Here is a 22,585-nt window from a genome sequence, read left to right as displayed (position 1 = left end):
GAACTTTAGGCAAATTCTCAGTAATGTCCTTGTAGGACAAGCTGAGCCAAAATCAGCTTCCTGTCATTTCTCATGGTCGTGCTTTACGCCCAAATTAAATATGTCTACCCATAAAGTTTGCTATTAATCACCCCCGTTCCTTAGGACAACAAATAATCAGAAAAAAATAGATCCAAATTTATTTCCAGAAAACAGGCAGAAAATGACAGACATTAATGTGGGAAAAAAACAAATGGTAAAATAAACAAAAAAAAGTACATATCCCGAGCCCAAAGTTACTGTAAAAGAAAAAAAGAGAGTGCCTTCTGATTACTAGGGCTTTGGAACCTAAACAGACTGGATTTGGAATAAGATAAATAGACATTTAGGTCTCTTTATCAATGCCTTGAAAAATGTAGTAACTTGACAATGAAACAGATGAACGTTAAAAATAAAATGTTAATCATCCTGCATAAGTTTTCCATTACTTAAAAAGGATGTTGCTTATGAATGACTTTACCCCAATGTTGTACTTCACATTACTTTTTCTTCAAACATGTAATCACCAAATCCCACTTTATTAATCTATGTTGACTTCTGACCTGCATGTCAATCGTCACGTTAAAATTTCTCTCAAAGTCTAACCACACTGGCTCGAATTTAGCTCAGCCTGATAATCTCAAAACCATTCTCCTTCTTCTCTTTTATGGGCTGGGGTAGAAGCTGCCCTTGTCCCTCGCCCATATCCCCAATCGCCTCATTCTCTGACCCTCCTTGTCCTCCCTGCCCAGTGTCGTTCCCCTCCGTCGGTTTATCCACAGGACATTCCCCGTTGTAGGTTTTGACGTAGTCTTCCACTCGCCAGTCCCTGAACTCCAGCGGCTCCGAGCAGACCAGGCCCGTGTACGAGACGCTCGGGTGGTGCTTGAGCCAGTAGACCAAGTAGTGGATGTTGTAGTCGCAGATCCACGGGTTGTTGTCCAGCATTAGCCTCCGTAGGAAGTACAGGTCCTCCAGCACGCCGTACTGGAAGTAATGAAGGCTGTTGTTGGACAGGTCGAGATCGCGGAGGTACAGCAGGCCTGCAAAAGCAGCTGGGATGGGAAATATGCAATAAAAGTTAGTCTAATTCACAAAGGACCAAAAATAGTTTCATTCAGAACTAATTATCCACACTCAAACGCAACCATCAAATGTTTGTTTAACTCCTACAACATCTTGTATTAAAATGTCTCCCCAATAATTGTAGATTTAAAAACATAAATTTGCTATCGGCTGCCCTTGAACATTGAACATTTATGCAGAGATGATCTGTTGGACGAAGTTTGCTTTTAGTAAAAGTTGAGTCTCGGTTTATTTGCGTCACAAGCTACCAGTCGAGATCGTTTTGAGAATGTGATAGCCTCTGGATGTTTTCCGCGGGAGGTTATTCAGATAAGTCTCACTCGTGTGGCTTTGAGGCAGACTCAGGACTATTTGAGGGATCATTACTATCTCATGACTGACTTTGGAATTTTTCTGAGAAACCCCAGAGAGGCTAAGCAAGATGGACTGGCATACAAAGGGCCATTTTTGCTCAGCGTTACACAACACAGACACCAATTCGGAGCCTTCTGTTTGTCGTCTGTGTTCGTTTTGTGGGTCATTAGAGACCTTGCGGCTGGGTTCTCCAAAGGAATAAAAAATGAGCAACATAAGTGTGGCGCATGTACGATCGGCAAAAGAACGAAGATGCAGATGGTGACTGAAATGGAACAACTTCTACTTCCAAATGCTATGATGTAACTTCATGATTTATTGACTGCACAGACTATACCTCCACCTGCAGTGCCTCTTTTTATCTCTGTGAATGTTATCGCAGCTAACTCCCCTGTCGCCAAGTTTGCTGTTGTCTGAAACTGACCTCTGATTTCAGAAGCTATATGCTCTTTGCTGAATATAATGCCTAGCAATCCCAACTTAATAAACTTATTGAAAACCTGAGGAAACATATGCCAGGTGCAAAAGGGTGCATAAATGTTCCCTTAACATGTCCACTTGAGCTGCTGATTCATTTTAGGATGAACAGTGCATATAATGGCAGGAGCTTTCTCACAGACATCAAAAGTAACACATTTTTTAGAATTACAAACCATTCAGCTCATGAAAAAGACCAGCTTACATGAATAGAATAACAGACAGTGACTTCAAATAGGGATAATGAACGGCTCTGAGAGCTTCCAGTCTTGTCACTGGTCTGCTTTTCTCAGAGTGCACCTATGAAAACATGTGCAAGTGTTTAGAGTGGGAGTAAAGGGACGGCAGAGACTGCTTCTCGCTGTCCAGCAGCCTCCGGCCCTGCTTTAATCTTTACAGAGCGGAAGAGAGAAAGAGGAGGTAGGAAAAAGACTGGAATGAGAAGAGCAAGCGTGGTAGAAAGCCTGGGCAAGAATAAAAACATTGCGGAAATTGCGAGAGACGTAAACGGCAAACACTTTCATTTGTGCTGAGGTCTGAGAAACTTTGGGTTCGTTCAGCTGTGTTTACAGCACGGATAAACAGAAGTGTAGCAGAGAGAGAAGGAAGGATGAGGGGTGTCCTCCACTTCCGGGTCTTATCTCCTGACTCATGGGACCGGTACTCCCAAATCAGCTACTGTTCCTTTGGTTGTTGAGATCACCATAACCAAACCAACTCCCGTTGCTTCCCCAGAGGGTGAAATTAACTGCTATTGTTATCACTTAGCTATTTTTCAGTCATTAGCAGTCACATTTCCCAAAATGTCAAGCTGGAGTCTCTCTGAACCCGGCAGTTCTGTCTGTGACAGAGCTCCCAAGGAGGCCTAATCTCCCTTTGTTAAGCTGTAGTCATCACTGGGAGCCCCTAACTGCCATGTTTCATCTAGAGAAAAACAAAATGCTAAACTTTACAAGTCAAGGACAAAATTGGTGTTTTTTTTTTTCTTCAAACCAAAACGTTCCGGCACAATTCCACCCCCACCAAAAATAACTGGACGGATATCAGCGCGTTCACTTGTAACAGTCCATAAAACTTTGTGGATTTGCTTTCATCTCCTCCCTCCCCCACCCACCATGGCTCCCTGGTCATCCTCCACTTGAAAAGGATAAATAAACAACCTCTTAAAAATTCACTCCAAATGTGAACATGATTAGAAGTTTTTTTTTTTTCGGGGAGGATTGCAACCATATGTCTCGGAGTCTTACAAGCTCTCAGAATTAAATGGAACTTCTTCCATTGGTTTACAAATGGCTTTAGACACACTGGGACGAGCCGTGACAGATAGCTTGCACGTGTCGATGGCTAACGGGAAAAGCTACAAGCGTTTGTGACAGGATTTGCCTGCTGGGCAGAACTTGAAGCCGGAAATCGTTAGCCTGGTGAGAGTAATGGATAAGCATACGTTTTTTAGGAATCTCTCTGCTGCTGTATTCAGAGAAGACAATCAGAGAGAGAGAAAAAGAACTTCTTAAGATTACTAAATGCTCACTTTGTTTTCTGTCTGATGCTCTGATGGTATTAATTGTCAATTATTTTATCTAAATAAGGCATTAATGCATAAAAACTGCAGTAAAAATAATAGCGCATATATGTCTTCTAGATTCCTTGTCACCTCAATATGTTTATTTTTTATTTTAATGCATTTTGCACTCTGTATATATCTTTTGAGGCTCCCTTGTTCCAAATAAAGCTGATTTAGATGCAGGTCCCAAAAATCTTTTTAGTTTTATCTGTTTCTAACATTTTTGAAAGAAAAAAGTTTTGCTTACAGTTTGGCTGACTATTTGTCAAAACTACGTTTGAAAATGTGTGAAGAGACTTATTCCTTCTTTTATGGTCTCAGGAGTTGAGTCAATTGGGTGGTATGTTGTTGTTTTTCTTATTACATAAATAGCACAAGACTATTTGTATTTAAAATGCGGACAACTTTCAAAAGTCACACACCTTTGGCACACTCAGAGGTTTATGTCTGATTTCTTTTTATTAATTTCAATATAAAATCCATCGGAACTAGTTTGAGATTACAATTCACCTGCTTGGATGTGTTGTTGAATAGCCTGAGAAAGACATACAATGCTATGAAGAGCAGAGACGCCCATATTTCTACAAAAGTGAAGACTAGTCTGTCAGGATTTCATGCTGTTGAGTCGTTTTGGAGGTCGATTTATTGATTCTAGATTTATTATTATTCTGTGTTAGTTAGTCTCTTTCTTTCATTAGATGTTTACTTTAGTCACTGTTTTCTTGGTGATTCTAGTCTATTTCTTGTGTCTAGCTATGCAAAGCTACTCTAGTTTTATTATGCTTTGTCTAATCATCCTTTAGTTTTGGATTCATTTCCTAGTCCCCCCTGTGCCATTTTTTCTCTCTCTTCCTCTCCCTACTGCTCTCTCCTGACGCACCTGCAACCTTTTTCTAATCAGCCATCTCCTCCTTGTTCCTGATCAAGCTCCTCAGCATATGTAGCTGTCGTTTTCAGTCACTTTACTTCCCCATTTTACTGTGCTGGCTGTTTCCTGGGCTCTGGCTCCCCGTGTTCTCTCTTTTGTGAGTTTTTGTTAACCTTTGTTTTTATTAAACATTCATCATCAACTTGCCATTTCTGCCTCTCTGCATTTACGTCCAATTCCACCACCAATCATGACACAGATTTTCAAATAAGACTTAGGATGTTGTTTTTGGACCATCCAATGTTGTAGAGTTGTTTCTTTTGATGGGGTTTTCTGATTGACCTCTCTTGATTAATCTTAATTAATCACTATACCAGACGAAGAGACTTTAAAACATGCAGCACAATGAATTCCTAGAATATGTACATCTGTCTGTCATTCAACTCTTCTGTGGAGCTCATAATTGATGTGTTACCTGTGTCTATGTGTTGCAGGTTGTTGCTGCTGAGGTTGAGCAGCTTGAGCTCTTTAGACAGCAGGAATTGTTTGGGCCTGAGATGTTTGATGATGTTATTGGACATGTCCATCCCCACTATTTCCAACGGCAGCTCCGGTGGAATTTGATCCAGATCTGTGGAGGGGAAACGAAAAGAGAACTGTTGAAGGAGAAAAGTCACGGACGAGGGTGTAAAAAGGCCAAACCAGACTTTGCATTTGTCGCGAGATGCAAAGATGCATTTGCATTGGGTTTTTAAAATCAAAACCACGTCTCCGCTTTGATAGATTTACAGCTCTGAGGCAGATGCGCAAAACACAGGAGGTTGGAACGGAGCCTGAGCGGAGAGTTGGAAACTCAATGAGTCTGGATCTTATATGTTTTCAAGATGTTTTGTCGGTTGTGTGTGACCTTTTTATGTGTTCAAGATGGCGCGTGTACAACATTGCTTGACTTGTTTTTTTCCCCCAATTGTTCCAGCTTCATACACACCGATTTGTCTTTGATAACATTGTGATGCCATATTTTCATTTTGCAAACGCTTCCTCCTCCTTGCACTTTCAAGATGTACATTTAACAAGGTAATCACAAAGCTGTGAATGAAAAGGTGTACATGTAACATGCTCTGACAGTAAATGTCATGTAAAGCTAACTGCATATGTGCTTAACATATGCTGAAAAGCCTCATGCCAAAAAATGACATTTTAACGGTATATGAATTGGTTTTGTGGCTCCTACAGACATCAGACTTGATTCACCTGTCAGAAGGAAAAGTAACATGGAGAACGTTAAAACTGGAGGTAACATATGATGCGTTTAAAACAATGTAGGTGGCCTGATTAACTTGTTTCATCGTTTATCTCTGAAACAAAATGGTTGCAGATGAGGAAAAACACACGGAGCATTTCAGAAACATTAAGAGAACTGCTGTACACCTTACCTTAAATCAACCACTAGCTAGAAAGTGTTTCTTTTAGAATTGTATAGGATGGAAAACACATAAATCTCTAAAATGTGCAATGTGTGTCATTTGAATTCAATCTGAAGCAATAGTATTTGTAGAAACTGATTATATTGCAACCAACACTGCAGCTTATCTAGATCTGGACTTTGACTGGGACATCATATGATAGGATTATTAACTCTGGCTAAAATCCTATGTTTAGTTGTTGCCTCCAACAGGTTTTTTGTGACCCTGAGCCGTGATTAGCTTACCAAACGAAGCATCCCACAGCATGATTCTGTCACCACCGTTCTGTATGGAGACCATTGAATTATTTAGACTTTTTACCAAGACGCTCCTTGGAGTCATTCTATCCAAATAAAACACTCTGCCATATATGCTTGTAATGCTGCAAAATGTAAATAGAGTCTAGGAGCATAAATCATCGTGCAAAAGACTTATACGTGTTGCTATGGTTATATTTTGATCTAGATTAGAAATGTTCAAGTCTCTATTATTTGCGTGGGTTTCCTCTAAGTATTAACTTACACAGACTTTATACTTTGCAAAAAAAAAAAGAATGCTTATGGGGGCTTTTATGGAGCAGATGTTGCAGTCTTTATCTATCCGCTTTATTACAACAGATGCTGCAGCCAGTTATCTTAAAGCACCGTTACAATAAATCACTTCTAGTTTGAGAGAGAACAATCACACACACAAGCAAGACGCCCATATATTGAGGATGAGGAGCCCCGTAGTGAGGAAATGTACTTATTTTCCTCTGATGATGTTAAACGCGCAGCAGGCGGACACATGGCGGAGGATGGGAACAGACTTCGAAGGCTCTGTGGTTTCATGTTGCAAGTTATCGGTCCAACTCGGAGAGAATACTTCCCCCGAGGTCCGAAGAGAATCCCAGCCCGCCTTTAGGTGTCCATGTGTCTCCAGCATTGTCTTAAAAAAAAAAAAGCTGGCATTCAGTTCCAAACTTGCATTCCCAGGCTCTTTTTTTTAACCTTGACCCATCAACATTTGTTTTCTGTCTAGCTGTGATACATCTGTGGTCCCATGTGTTTTGGAGCAATTTTCAGTATGTTGAATTAAGAAAGAACACAAGTTTTGAATGCTAGTTTATTAAAAAGAATGAGCCAAAAAACTACTACCGCGCTTCAACTCTTAACTCGTAAGACGTGCACTGACTTATCTTGCGATCCCTTAATGCACCAAATGTTTCGGCTTTGCAGAGTCAAGCGCAACACTTTCTACCTCTGTTGAAAGTGTCAAATGCAGCTGAATGAACGAATGACCAAATAACAGAGGAAAAGAGATAACATGTCAGGAAAAGTAATTGTCACTCATTCATAACCGGGCCTGGACTATGCTGCTGCTAAATCTGTTAAAGTCGTTAATCTGCAGAACATCTGTTCCACTTTTTGCACCAAAGAGAAAAATGATCCCCAGATAAAAACCCGCTGATCTTTCGCAAAAATGTTTCAGTCTGTTAAAGCGAAGCTGTTCATGTTCATAATTTGGTGTAAGAACACATTTTTGGTTTAAACTAATATAGAGCCAAGATTCTGACTGTCCTCCCTGTCTCTGTTTCAGAAAAGCGTCTCTACAGAATCCTGGTGTTTCACAGTTGTGTTTATTAATGTGTGGTGTTTTCTGCCACACAGAATCTTACATTGTGTGTATACCAAAACTGACTTCTTATAGCTTTCTTTTTGTCACAATGCTGGGGTGTTTGGGTTTGGTTTTGATTAGTGTCTGTATCTATGTTTATGGTTTAGTTATGTTCTTTAAATTTTTTCACATTTTTTTCAGTTTTTTTGCATTAGTGCAAACAAGCTTTTGCATCTTCTGTCTATCATGTTTCTCTAATTGACACCCTGGTTCTTTATCCAGTTCCACTCCGCCCTTTGGTTCCGTTGTTTGAGAAATTTTTTTATCGATCTTATACAGGAAAACAGAAATGAAATCTATTGTGAAAGAGGAAATGAGGGAAGGTGATATTTTATCAAGACTTTGACTTGGTCATTCATATTTCAATTCCAATCTGAAAAGAAGAGGAAAATGTCCTGCAGGAATTTATGAATGTGGCCAATCACAAGGTACAGTTGAGCATGTACTTATGGATTGTATAAAATATTCAAAATGTATTTAATGAGCAGAAAGTACAATTGAAATTAGTTGAGTTACCGTACTTAAATTCAAATAACATTTTAAGGAGGGCATTTTATTTTTCAGTTTCTTGTAAGATCAGAACTTTTCTCAAGAACATAGGGTAAGGTTTCAATTCTGGTTCTCACTTCAAATCAGTAGGTGGCGGCAATGCACACTGCTTTGGCAACCACCACTAAAATCAGGGAAGAAGAAGAAGATATTGTTTCTTTTTTTAAGGGATCCTTCCCTTACTCTTACCATGTAAGTCCATTTTCAATGTTCTACCGTCACTGTACTTTTTTTTTTTGTACTAAAATTCTCATTTTCAGTCAACATTTTGCTCTGACTTTGGGTCATTTCTTACTATCAACATGGCAGCTTCCCACAATGCATTTCTGTCTTGGCGTTCATGACGCTACTTGTTCACTAATTGTCTTTAAAAAAAAACAAAAAAAAAAACTTCGCAGTTTTTCACAGGACAGCTGGACTTAGGCTGATATAAAATTACATAAAAGTTGAAGCCATTTCTAAATTAGTTGATGTCTGTGAGATATTAGTCACACTGCATTTCATTTAGGGTTTACAGGAGCAAAGATGGCAGCATCTTGGAAAAAAAACCCCCAAATTGAACCATTTTTACTTCACAATATGCATTTACTTCATGTCTGTGTATTGCAAACTAAAATTGACCTTTGCGTTATTGTAATGTGACCAAATGTGCACTGACACAAGGTACTGAATGAAACGGTACTTGCACGATTTAATGGCCGTGAAAACTTATTTCCCCGACATTTATGACACAACGAAATGAGCCGACCCCTTTAAAGAATTACAAGGATATATGGAGTAGAGTGAAACTCTCTTGCTTAAATCCTAATCTTGCTTTCCTGTAGTTATACAGAGTACAATTTTGTTGAGCAATTTTATTATCACAAAACCTCAGACCCACAAAGGAAGCAGCGGGTGTTTTAACAGCTGTCCAGCTGAAGACGGAAGAAGTTATTTTCACAGCGCTGACTTGAACCTTGAGGGATTGTTTCTTTATCGGAAAGGGTGGTTGTGTAGTTTGGATACAGAAATCCCAGTGTTTCATTTTAGGTAACATTTAAACTAATTTGCTAAATGAGGCACAATTAGACATGGCCATTTTAAAGACGTTTCCAGTATGATTTCTGGTATGAATAGAACATTTATCAACAGTCGTTAGATTTTAACTGTGAATGACTTTGCGAGCCGTGAGTATGTGAGTACACGTAGTTGGCTCGGAGTGCAATGCAACTGATTTTTTTAGGTAAATACGTGTTTGACCTAAACAAGAAAATAAATGACAGTTTTAAAATAAGTTTATCTTACTCAAGTTTTTGTTGGGCATGTCTGCATCAAATCAAAAAGTATTGTATGCATCCTACAGCATATTTTTTTTGAGCAACTTTGTCTTAAATAACCCCCTTCATTTACTTTAACCACAGGTTTAGTCTGCAGTGAGAAGCATGTGAAATCAACTGCGGTTTATATTAAAGGTACGGCCTCCAAACCAGGAGGACAGAGAAAAACAGGAAGAAAGATATAAATCGTACTGGAAGATGGTTTTAAAATAGACCCGTTGACTTTCCTCGGGGTTTCTATTTTTAATATGCAAATTCATTTGAATTAACTCTGACCAGTTCCCAGCGTCGAGCTATAAAAACAAAACGTTTGGGATGCAAACTGTCAGATTTTTTTTTATGAAATGTCAGAAAAGATTGCTTCTCAGCATACTGTGAGAATCTTATCCCTGTTTACGCCTATTAATAAGTACCAAAATTATTTTTAGTTCCATTCGAACTGGACAGATGGTTATGTTTCTGCCTGAGGCATTGATTAGTGAAATCAGATTGAGATGTTTCCGCTCAGTTTACGTAAGATCGTGTCATCTTTTAAATTTGTGACATGAGGTTTTAGTCAATACTTTATAATTAGGTGGAACTAAATGAAAGATAACTTGCCCCCCATATAAGGCACATTTTTTCAGTTATGTCATGTCTTCTGTGAGAGTTTAATTTGGGAAACAGTAAAGAGCAAACGAGGAGACACGTTTAAATGTTAAACCCATAAATTAAACATGTCTGGGTTTAATTTTGGTTGATTTGAGCTGCATTAGTCACAGACGACCACGAAGAGAAAAACTGGAGAGCAAATTACTATGTAAATCCTTCTAGAATAACGGAATCATCATTGTCATGCATAGCAGGATATAGTTAGGTTCAGTAAAAATTTGGACACATTTCTGTTTGAGTATTACGCCACCGGTTCGAAGCGGAATTATTACCGGGTATAAATAAAACCGAACCAGGCGAGGAGATTGATGGCATAATGACGCCGCGAGGGAATCAGAGGATCCTTGCAAGAGTTGAGATAAAGAACTGATTCAGAAGTCTCTCTGTAGAGAAAAAAATAATTAGGAAAGTATGTGAGACGCAACACAGATGGCGCTTTGTGTGGTTTCGGCCTGTGAAGATTTGCTCTCCGTGAAATTGTATGAACTCTCCGTTTGTGGATGAATAAAGGATCATAGATGGGGCCAGACAATTGTCTGTTCAAATTAATGATCGATGGAAATAAAAGAGAACTGAATCTGTGCTTGTTCAGAAGTGATCTCAGCTTCGTTAGTGAGGATTAATTGGTCTCCCACAGTTTTGAATGTGAGACTCTTTGCGGCATTCGCACATCTTTTCCAAACGCAAACAACGTGTTAATAGAAAATTAAATGCTTCATAAAGCAAAGCCTTTTTTTTTCTGTTTCAGTCTAACTAAAACGAATATTTGGGGAAACGATGTAATGAGAGCTTCCACAATTAAAGCCACTGTTCAACTCCCCACTCGGCTTGTCTTGACTTAAATCAACTCGGTATTTAACTCCAACTTCTTTATTTAGTAGCTACTTGGTTGCGGTTCAAAGCGAGATGAAATGAGCTTAAAATGCAAGGTCAGCAGGCTGCTGGTCACCGATTGTTACGGAAATCAAACCAATCCTATTTAGAAACTTGCAATAGCACAGGAATGAAAATGGCAACATTTATATAGACACAGTGGTGCATCGGCAAAGTGCAGACATTTGAAAATGCGCAGGGAGTTAATTTAACGTTTCTTTTCGAGCCACATTACAGTATGTCGTCTCAGCCATCTTGAGTTTGCACTCAATTGTAATGGAAAGCGACTCAAACAAAGTTGGATCCAGTCGAGCTGAGCTGGTACTAATTTCAGTGCCAACTTGTGGATGCTTCCCTTGTTCATCACACTTGAATCCAATGAATGGCTTGTCAACAGGCCTCTAAAAACCTGGATGCCTGAGGATTGGCGACTTCAGTCATCTGAATTACTGTTTGAGAAGTGATGCACCTAGAAGTGCGAGGTGTAGCTTTCCACAACTGGACTTGTTCACGCACTCACAACATGTTCTTTAACACCCAGGTTTGGTTTATGCACAATTTACAAGTGCATCAAGCACCAAAGTGGTCAGATCGTAGCTTAGCTAATCAGAAAGCAGCTACTCCAAATGTGCTGTGTTCTTAAACTTCATCCGTGCAGACATGGTGCTGCATGGGATGAAAACATTTTTAATTTATGGTCATTGCCACACTATTTGTGCTGTATTTAAATCTGTGGGAAATAAGTGCAGCAATTATGTAGTTTACAAGTTTGTGGGTAGAAACCCAGCAAAATGCTGCTTGTTAGAAACTGCTGTGGAAAGCGCATTTCCACGGGAAAAAAAAGCACAGTTGACGCAACATTTTAAACGGCACAGCTTCCCCAAGTTGAATGCAGTTGTGCCTGTCCGCCGTCTGCTGTCGTGAGCTGTGGAGATTTTGAATGAACAGAGGATAAATCGCCCCAAAGAAATCTCCTTCCCTTCCAGTGTGGCTAGCACCCCCATGGAGCAAACGTAGTAAAAGAAAATACATCTCTGGTGTCTGACTGTAGCCATAACAGAAGACTGCAAACTTAACTTATGTGCTCAATTTCACTGGATGAGCAAACATGACTATTAATGTGCTTCTTTTTTGTTTCGTACTGCTGAGCTAGCCTTTTCTTTTATGTTTTGGTTGCACACAAAAAGTACCAAGTTTCATTCATTGAGTTCAGTTTTGTTGGCTGGGATCTGTGCATGAACATCACATTTTGTCTATTGCTCCAGTGTGTGTGTTTTTTTTAAAATTTATTATCTTTTTTATCATGTGTTCCCACAGCAACGTAGACAAATGGACACCCAGAATTTCTCTCACCTTTGTGTGTGCAGTCCAGCAGGAGCCTGGGATATTTGAGATGACAAATGGACACGGCGTCTGTCCTAACTATGGGACGCCCTGGCTGGGGTTTCTCCGGCCTGTTGTCCTCAGCACACAGGAAGTCCGCGTTCAGCTTTTTTAGCTTCTGGCCCTTCAGAGAGCGAGGCTCGGCACACCTGGCGTAGTTGCCCAGGTTTCGATTGCTGGGCACCTGCAGGGTCCTGACCAGGCTGTCGAGCGGGCAGCGGCAGCTCCAGGGGTTGTCGAAAATCCGGAGGTAGGTGAGGCGGGGGAGCGGGAGGAGGACCTCCTCCGAGGCTGACCTGATGCGGTTGTGCTGGAGGAGGAGGGTGGTGAGCTGGGAGAGGCCGCTGAACGCGTCGTCTTCGATCACCGAGATGACGTTCTGCTGAAGGTCCAGGCTCTTCAGCTGGGTGAACTGCTCGAACATGTTATCCCGTAAAATCTGAGAGGGGGTGAAACGTCAATAATTGTGTGTAGAGAAATTAAGAAAAGCCACAAACATCTGTGACTTAAAGCAGAATTTAATTTGCATAAACCTTTGAATTCATCTGCGAGCCTAAGGATTTGTTTGCAGAGGCTTGTGCTGGACAAGCTTGCTTTTAGAAAAGAAAATTATCTTTCTTGTCTAAAAGTTCAACATCCCTGACATTTCAGACTTAACAGTGAACCAGTGATAATGCATCTGTAGTCTGGAAACAAATCACACTTTCATTTTAGAGGGTAGACAATGCTACTTGATGCAAAACGTGAAAATACAGACAAAACAGTTTTTAGTCCTTCCACCTCAATTCTACTGTCTATTGTTCAAATACAAGATTGATGCCACACGCCTTTACGCATTACCGATGTGGCAAAGCTTTTATTTTCACCACCTGTGACACACACATTCCACGCAAAAGCCCTTATGGCGAATGTGTTTTTGATCTCGGGCCCAAATAAATGGTGCGCAGATGGCTGAAAGTATCAACAAGCAACGCAGGTTTTATTTTCAGTTTAAAACAACTAACTCAGGAAAAATGTCCTGCGTTAAAGCGAGTGTTCTCGGAAATTCCTCATTTAGTTTTAAGATCCCAATATAACTAAAAAGAACGCCTGCTGAATCGGTGCGGTGCTGGCCTTGCAGCTACATCCTGTCCGTTTCGAGCTATTCTCTTTATTCTGAGCTCCATTATGCTTGAACAGCATTAAAAGTTATTGCTTGCCGTTCGATTGAAGGGTGTGCAGTTTTGGGACATTTTTAAGATTTGTCGTTAAATGTGTGAAATTTGTGAAATCCTGCTTTTCTAAATACGTTTTTTTTCTCTCCATTTGAAGTTGAAATCTGCCTCCACACACCTGAATCTTATTTCTGGCCAGCAGAAGATGTTGGATGTCTTTGGGCCAGTCCTGCCTCACAAAGGTCAGCTGCCTATCCTGGCAGTCCAGGTACTTCTCCCCGGCCTCCATGTACTCCTTGCATTCCTGAGTTTGACGCCTCATGACGCCGGCCCTTCCTCTGCCTCGCACACGACCCCCGGCGCCCCTCTCTGAGGCCTTTGACCCCGGGACTCTCCGAGGTTCAGCTGACCCAAGGAGCAGCAAGAGGAGAACTACGGTAAGGAGATGCATGGCGGGGGAGGCGAGGAGGGTTCTGTTGTTGCTGGGTGGAAATGTTGGAGGGACACAGGAGGCCGGTCAGAGCTGTACATACAGAAACAGACAAAATAGAGAACAGGAGAATGTTAGTGAAAAGGTCAAATATCGTTGCACTTGGGGCTATTGAATCAAAAGAGCATACACTGCGAAACACTTAAAAATGAAAAGAAAATAAATCAAATCTTGTTGAGACGTTTTTACAAAGCAAGAATGTTTCTCTAGCTTTTCAGAAGCTAGAGAAATCTCACGTTTTTAATTAGAAACAATAAAATGTCATAAACAAAGAGACCCAGCTTTACAAGAACAAGTGTTTGTTTTGCTACTTAGATATTTATATTTGTCATTAATTTATGTTTGATCTTTACTCCTTTGGGTTTTGATTTTCATTTGCGTTTGTGTTCTTTATTATTGCTTGTAAGGTATTGCCATATTTGATTCATTATTACTTAATACTTGTTGCCATATAGGCTCATTCCTTTATGTTTAGTTTCTTAGGTTATGCTTATGTTCTGTGTTTTGTATTTATTTCTCTTGGATTGATTTTTAGTCTTTTCCCCTTTTTGATTCTATGCCTTTTGGGCCCCTGTTCAGTTTCTTCTATGTTTTTCTGTCTATTTTTCATATTCCTATTTTTCATATTCCCAGTCAACCTGTTTGCCTTCTGTCGCAGCTGCACCCGGTTTGTCATCAATCACCTGCCTCTTGTCAGCAATCACTCTCCTCAATATTTTAGCCTCTCTGTTTCTTTCATTCCCCGCTGGATTCTGGTGACATGCGTGACAGGGTTCAGCTCTGTAACACTCATTATTTTACAATTCCTTTTTTTAAAGTTCTACATTTTTGCCACAATCTGACTTGAATTTGCGCTTTTGTCCTCTTCCGTCCTGAATATGAATCCTAGATGTTCTTTCGTAGATTAAAAGAGATTTTGTGAGTCTGTGTTAAAACCATTTATACCCGTTCTGCACGACCAACATCCCTGTGAAAGATGGGCAAAAACCTGCAACCACATTAATCTTTTAGTACAGTTGCCTAACAGTTTAATGAAAACGTCAAAAGCAGTTTCCCTTTATGCACACTCGTTGCATAACACTTCACTTTTGAAGTAAAAGGATATCGACTCTTATAAAGCTTGCTTCTGAACATTTAGACAAATGATCTACCCTGAAGATATATATTTGCACACCCTAATAGTGAAGGGGATTTTTGAGGCAACTGTTAGAATAAAAAAAATGGTTTTACATACATATTATGCTGTTGAATTTCTTGCCAAAATAAGTTTGAAAACCTACAACTAAAATGAACTCATAACAGATTATTTACCGCAATTGAAGACTACTTTGGTCTCCTGCTTTACTACCTCCTCTCGAACCTTTTAAAATCTCCCCCCTCACCACTTAGATGCAGGCAATAAGATACTTCTAGACACTGTATTTAACGGGCAAAGTTAGCTTGTCATTTCACTTTCAAAAGCAAAAAAAGACAAGACCTCCAAGGCTGTCGAGAAATGCGACGTCTAGACACAGACACACATGCTTGGATTGACTCAGTCCAACTCCAGCAAACCACAGTCCTCCACACAGTGGAACAAGACTGTCAATGCAGATGGTTTGCTTCCATTGGGAATAACAGACTGGATGTGTAAGTTACACAGAAACAGCTGAGAATGTGTCTGTATGCACTTTCCGTTTCTCTTAGGATTGCCCACCTGTCCAACTATATCAATCACCTCAGTGGTTGCAGACCTCACCGTTCAACTCCTTTTTGTATGAGCGTGACTAATAATGAAGCTGGTGTAAGATGTATTGTACAATTTAAGGCTTTTGCTAGTACAAACTCCAGAGTAGACAAAAGAGTGAAAAGGTCCAGCTGAGACTGCATGTTAAATCTTGGTTTTAAGTAGTAGATTCCTAGTCTGTGAACACTGCTCTGGTTGTAGCACTGTAAGGGCAAAGTCTTAATTAATTAGTGGCAGTATAACCTTTTTCTTTGTTTGTGAGAGGTCAATGATGAGATTATTTACCAAAGCTTTCAGACTAGAAAAAGACACCGTCTACAAAAATTCTTATTCCACTGCCACCCCTTAAACTTGTAATTGTAGACTGCTTTGCTGATTTACAAGGCACAGGCCTGCGTCTTTAGCCAAATGAGAAGCCGTGGTGCCAGAATCCACTGGTTGCCTGTACAGCCAAAGAGCTGAAGTCCTTATCTGCCTGGTTTCTATTGTAAAGAGAAACCTATGTTGGAAGATTCTTAAAAAAAAAAAAAAAATCAGAAATGTTTTATGAAGTGTTTACATATGGAATCAGAAAAATAGTGTTCTGAATCTAGTTTACATGGTACTCGCCAACATGCTACTTCCAGTCCACGTCTTTTGTTTCAGAAGTTTTATAAGGGTAAATTTGTCGGTACATTAAAATGATATAAAGTGTCACTTTCTGCAGTTAACCTTGCAAGCACAGAATGCAAGTGGTCATAGTGTTGTACCCAACATTATCTCTATTCTGTACAAAGATCTAAAACCTAGAAATGGTATATGGATGCTGCATTTGCATGTGCGTTCTACGATTGCTGGTGCAAAATCTTTTCTTTGTGGCTAATAAGTGTTTGTTAATGATTTAAGTTATTGGTTACATGAGTAGCAAATCAGCCCATAGCATACCACATCCTCAACCATGCTTATATGATAAATTTGGCACTTTTCTTAAGAAATACATTTACTAGAGTATCCGGTAGATGTAGAGCCTGTTGAGACGTTTACTCCAGACACGCACCATACATGCACGCACACACAAACTACGGACACAAAGATTCTGCACAAAAGCCTTTTGTTTTATATGGAAACTTTCTGTAGAAACGAAACTTAACTTCAGTTAATGCAGAGCATCGGATGACCACTGGGAGGACCTTTAGTGACGTAACACATCAGCAGACCAGGAGGCGGACCTTAGGATATAAGCGATATAAGCAATGTGTCTTCCGTGTTTGAGCAGATGCTGTATAGATTCAGGCTTTTACACTTGTCATCCACATAAGCCTGTAAGGGTAAGCGTCTCTTTCTTTTTAGCGCTAAAAAGAATAAAATAAGTAAAGTCTAATTATTTGTGTCGGCTGATTTCCTGCATGTGTGGTCACATGGTTCCGGTCCGTCAGTAAACTCATTCGACAACAAGCCCTATACAGTGACGTTGGGAAATTGTTCAATCTTTCATCTTAGTGTGCAAAAGTCGCCACGTCAGGTAATTTGGTTTTTCTATTTTCCATTCCGGCCTTCTTTTGTCATTCAACCAAGGTCGGGTACTGCTGGTAACACATCCACGAGAACAACCTAGACACGCCTCTCTGCAGTGATGCTCTTTTGCTCCTTGTCTTTGTTTCCAGACCAGAAGGAATTCAAAGTCCTGCCAATGAGTTGTGGGTCTGCCCCGGGGTGTGTTCCCATTGGAATGAGCTGGGAAAACCTCAGGAGGAAGGAATCAAGGACACGTCCTATTCAGATAGACCACTAACTCTAAACCCTTGCTGCCCTCTTTAGCATGACAAACCAGAGTAGCTCCGTCAGCATTCATATCTAATTGTCTCTTCTTAAGGCACGAAGAAACTCTTGCAACTACAGGTGTGACTTCAAGAGAAAGTCACATCCTGTTTTGTTTACTTTTTTGTCATGCCTTTTTTTTTTTTTTTACACATCTTTAAAATCACTGACCTATAACGGAAGTCCATCTCTTTTATAAGTGCCATAGCCACAGTCTGTTTGCAGTCTCCCCTGCACATAGCTGTGCCCCAACAAACCAACACAGGCCAAACCCATCCAATGTGGTTCACCCTAACCTCATGGCTATGCCAAGCCTGAATTGGCCCTCTCAGGCTAGCATTAAATCCCACCCAATGTACCAAGGATCAGTCTATGCTGACCCAAAGCATTCTCAGTTTAAAGAAAACCTCTTATATTGTAAACTCATAGTAGGAATCCCTCACGGATCCGGCCAGGCATTTCCTCAGTAACTATTTTTGTTGATACCGCCGACTATCCTGAACCAGAATGGCGTTTGGACGTTTGGTCTGGACCTAAAAATGTGGTAGCAACATGTCTCTAAGCTCGGATGACAAAAATAAACCTGTGGGAAGATGGGGAAGACTTTGTGAAACAGACAAAAAGGCTGGGGGAAAAAAAAACCAACAACTTCCTTTGTGTATTATATTTAATTCTTAACGACGGCTTATGTATGCAAACACTCATGGAGACAGGCATGTTGCGGGAAAAGCGAGCAATGAACAAGAAAAAGAGAAAAATGGAACATAAACACAAGAGATGCTCAGTATGTTTCGTTTTGAACGTCTCAGTGAGCCAGTCATTTTCATCACCAGACCAAAGGATACATAGACGGCTTGCCCTCCACACTTTTCTACATGTAGCATTTTGTTTCAGTCTAACTAAACCACCTTCTTTTACTTGTTTTCTTTCATTTCTATCTTATGTCTGTTTCTTGTTTTGGAGCAATTTTTGCACATTCTTTCTGAAATTCTATAGTTCTTTTAAAAGCCCTATATGCTTGGAATTGACTTCCAAAGCCACATTTTAAGAAAACTGGTATGGTTGCTAGTTAATTACCATTTATAAGGAACATTCCTGAGCAACAAGAACACTGTGAACTTCATCTAAAGACACTAAGCTAGAAAAAAATTTATGTTTAAAGGTGTATTCTGAATAAAAGCATAGTGAACAAAAATACAACTTTTCAAATCATAGCTCATGCAATTTTTTAGCAGCTCCTTTTCTAGTTTCCCATGTCAGCTGGCTGTGCTGCAGTGCTTTTGCTTGCTTGTAAGTCAGCAGAAACGAGGAGCGTTTAATTTCAGCTGATTTATTTTCTACAGTGACTGTAGAAAAACCAACAGATTGCCTTTGATCAGTGTACAGCTCTGGTGATGGATTGTAATCAAAATTTTGTAAGCTTGTGAAAATTGTGGCTTCTCAACGTCTGACGTCCAGATCTACACCATTGCTGTCTTCTGCTTTTCATACTACATGATCAAGTCAGGACATACATGATCTCACTACTCTATGAACATACCAAATTACAGACCAAGCATGTCAAAGACACTCTGATTCCGGTTCCAAAATTAAGGGAAGTACCCTGCAAGAACTATAACTTTCCATTTGTCTAAATTTATTCCAGGAGTCTGGAGACTGCACCGTTACTGACCGCATTTGTAGCCCAAAAGCAATATCTACATACGAGTAACCTTGAGAGTTCAGGCATCTAGCAGGAAGAGTTTGGAAACAGAAGGATCACTGTTATGAGAGAGAGAGCAAGAACAAGAAGGGGAGGCTATAAAAGCAAGAGTCAGGGATTTCTTCTGCATGCAAAAAGAGAGAGAGAGAGAACAAATTTTTGCTTCCATCCCAGCATGCTCAATCAATCTCTGTTATTCAGTCAAGATGTTAATTGTAGAAAAGCAAACAGGAAAGCAATGAAAATTTGTAAGAATGAAGCAAAATTACATCCATGTCAGTTCAGCCTCCTTTTTATATTTATGTGGGGTATGCCTCCTATGTGTGTGCTTTAACTTTAGGATGTCATGAATCAGAACAGTCTCGAATTTCCTTTTATTTTTTGATTTTAAGTGACAGAACAACACTTAAGAGTAGTCAAGACTTGTGAAGTGGAATGATGATAACCTTTAGATTAAGGATCATTCATGTTCAGAGATGTCCGACTTCTAGACTTTGACTTTTGCCATGTTTTTCTCCAAGGTTTTTCCCCCTTATTTGTCGCCATCCATCTTCCCATCATCTCTGAATAGGTTTCCTCTTCCCAGCCCGATGCTGCCACCACCATGTTTCACTGAGAGAATGGTGTCTCACCTGATCAGAGCATCTTGTACACTGCTTGAGGTTAGCTGCACATTTACCTCAAGCGTCTTCTGGACTTTTTCCTCCATCCAACTTTTCCATAAGGAGCAGATTTATGGAGTGCGTGACTAACGTTTGTCCAAACAACAAATTCTCTCTGCAGCCAAGCAGATTTATGCCTCTTGGCTCCCTTCTCTGAATATTGTTTAGGTAGACACCCAGGTCTTAGCAGGTTTGCAGTTGAGCCATGCGATTTCACGTCTGAGTTTTGTGGTGCTGTTTATTTAATATTCTCTAACAAATCTGAGGCATTAATAGTACAGCTGTGTTTATAATGAGAGGAAATCTTACAAATGTGGGATCTGCGATGGATTTTACATAGGGGTATTGGAGCTTATCAAAACACAAATTTTGCAACAGATTTTCTTTCTTTCTTTTTTTTTTTAAATCTTCCTCTTTATATTTATCCAGTACTTTTAAGGATACAGAACATGTTCTGTGTATTAATAGAGCTGGGAAGAGAGAGTGCTCTTACATCTCTGAGAGCCTAATTGAAACCAGAAAGGTTCACCTCTGCAGCAGAGCGAGAGAGAGAGAGAGAGAGAGAGAGAGAGAGAGGAAAAAAAAGGTTTAAGAACAGAAAATGACACTTGAGTTTTTCACTGAGGTTCAGAGGGGTTGAGCACACAAAAACAAACAGCGGAGGGTGGACTTGTCTGGTGAAAACATGCCAAAGTGTTTGGCTTTGCATCGAAATCAGATTTCCATTTTTCTGGCTCCGGCAGAACTGTAAATCTTAGCTCTTTCACGTCAGCGTGGATCATTAGTAACCAACATTTGCTTATAGGTCCTGTGTCAGTTATTTAAGCACTTTAAAAACATAATTTATCTCCGTTTAGCTCGCTGTCTTTCCATCAGAGATCCAAACCTTCCTTCAAGCTGCCTCATTAAGACTCGCGGAGATGAAAAAGCCGTGACGTGACTCTAAACAGACACGACGTCTTCCCCCAGCCGCACCGCTATGTCGACCACTTTGGCTCAATGCCAGACATCTGCGTGGTAAACACACGTGAAAAAGTGCTTTCCAACCAATGTAGCTGTGGGCAAGCTGAAACAGCTGAACACTCTGAGAAAAAGGGGCTTCTGCTCTTTACAATCAGGGTAAAATTGCAAGTTAAGCAAGTTCCCCCTCCAGTTTTACTCGGTACAGAATTCCAGAGTGAAACCACATGGTGCTCCAGTTTCACCCAGCAACAGCTTGGGATTTATCCGAAAACAACAAAGCGGCGTGTAGCTCTCTAGGGTGCTATAATGCATATGACTGTGCAGTAAAACGTGGAGCAGCATTGGTTGGTTTTCCGCTTGGATTATATCCAAAAACGGGAAAACACTTAACCAAAATCTATTATTAATATGAATATTGCTGATATTATTACTATTATTGTTATTATGCAAGAGAATGGTGTTAGCTAGCGGCGTATATGATGAACATGAGCCATCTGAAGTGCACTCTCATCCAGAAATGCTCTCTTACAGTACGAAGGGTTTCCAATTGGAAAAGTTCTAACTCTGACAAATGGGATTCTTGGCTCTGTCTGTCATGGTAGTCGAAATAGGCCACTGTGTAGTTGGGTAACAAAATAAATAGGCAAGTCCTTTTTACAACTCTTCAAGTGAAAAGAAAATCTAGCTCAGAAATTCTGCAAGTAGGAAATCAAACGCAAACTCTTGCAAAATGCTTGGCAAAGTAAATTTTGGCTACTAATGCTTGGGCAAATGCCTCATACGTTTTTCTTTTCTTTTTTTTTTTCACTTGAACACACATTTTTAATATTTAAGGATTTAAATTGCCGCATAATCTATTTTCAACTCCACTGTAATCAGTCTCAAGCAACCCAAGATGTAATGAAGCAAAAATCTTAAGACAAGAATAAATTGCTGTGACTTTGTATTAGTACTTGGGGCACTCAACACAAGCTGTACCGTGGCAGCTTTTTTTCTTCTTTTTTTCCCCCCCTCTTTCAATTTTTTTATTTTTTATCAAGCTAGTTGACTCATGACTGAGCAATAATTACAAGATTAGCTGCCGTTTCAGCTGGGTAACCCCTTCAGCACACACTCCAGACGCATTTCTGTGGAGTATTAAAGTTTCAGTCCTACCCGTGCAGGGTGAGAATCTGGCCCGGGTTCGTCTACTAGAACCTGCGGATCTCCGGTTGGTCCAGTGTCCCAGGCTCCTAATCCTGTCATGAGTGCTGCATCCAAGCCAAGAACATCGGCCCGGGCTGCAGGAGCAGCTTGGAGTGAGGGACAAAGACTGGCTCTCTTTCTTTCTCTCTTTTGCGCTCCCTCTCTCCCTTGCTCTCTTCTCCTCTTCCTTTTCACCCACTCAGCTGGATCACACTGTGAGCTGTAGAGCAAAACCGATCCTCATAGGAGCCACAAGGCTCTGGTTTAACATTACACACACACACACACACCCGCACGCCCGCACACAAACTCCTAACACACGTGTGGGAGGGCTGCAGCCCTTTATTGGTCCCCTCTGTTTAACCGGTGAACTTACTGTAGGACGTGTTGCTAACTGGCCTGACAGACTGAATAAAAGACAAATAAAGACTCAGCTTCTGGGTGGCAGAGCAGCAAAAAAAAAAAAAAAAAAATCCCCTCACACAGACACCCTTCTGCCCACTTGTCTTGCCTGCTTTTTGGTCTTATTAAACAAAGCAAAAAGTGCTGGAAATATAGGGGCCAATTTCGATTTTCTTATTATCTGTGACAATTCTTAAGAGTTTTGCTTTTACTTTACACCTGTGTTCTACTTTGCTAGTCACG

General features: G+C 40.3%; 1 protein-coding gene across 1 annotated transcript; it reads right to left on the bottom strand.

Annotated features, from left to right (window-relative positions):
* Positions 1-165: 165 nt before the first annotated feature.
* lrrc17 (leucine rich repeat containing 17) lies at positions 166-22,219 on the bottom strand. The gene is made up of 5 exons (XM_032590008.1): positions 21,911-22,219; positions 13,594-13,938; positions 12,232-12,700; positions 4,843-4,998; positions 166-1,073 (listed from the first exon to the last, which is right to left on the bottom strand). Exons 2-5 carry the CDS (start codon positions 13,864-13,866, stop codon positions 640-642), a joined length of 1,332 nt encoding a protein of 443 aa, XP_032445899.1. The 5' UTR covers positions 13,867-13,938; positions 21,911-22,219; the 3' UTR covers positions 166-639.
* Positions 22,220-22,585: the final 366 nt, after the last annotated feature.

This window comes from Xiphophorus hellerii, chromosome 17 (genome assembly GCF_003331165.1).
Source record: "Xiphophorus hellerii strain 12219 chromosome 17, Xiphophorus_hellerii-4.1, whole genome shotgun sequence".
NCBI classification, from domain to species: domain Eukaryota; kingdom Metazoa; phylum Chordata; class Actinopteri; order Cyprinodontiformes; family Poeciliidae; genus Xiphophorus; species Xiphophorus hellerii.
Note: the sequence above shows the minus strand (reverse complement) of the source record. Positions and strands in the feature narration are given on the sequence as shown.

Coding starts and splice junctions, on each gene's coding strand:
- lrrc17 (XM_032590008.1), bottom strand. CDS start 13,866: ATGCATCTCCTTACCGTAGTTCTCCTCTTGCTGCTCCTTGGGTCAGCT. Junction 12,701..13,593: donor TGGCCAGAAATAAGATTCAG/GTGTGTGGAGGC, acceptor ACCCCCTCTCAG/ATTTTACGGGATAACATGTT. Junction 1,074..4,842: donor CCTGCAACACATAGACACAG/GTAACACATCAA, acceptor TTCCCATCCCAG/CTGCTTTTGCAGGCCTGCTG.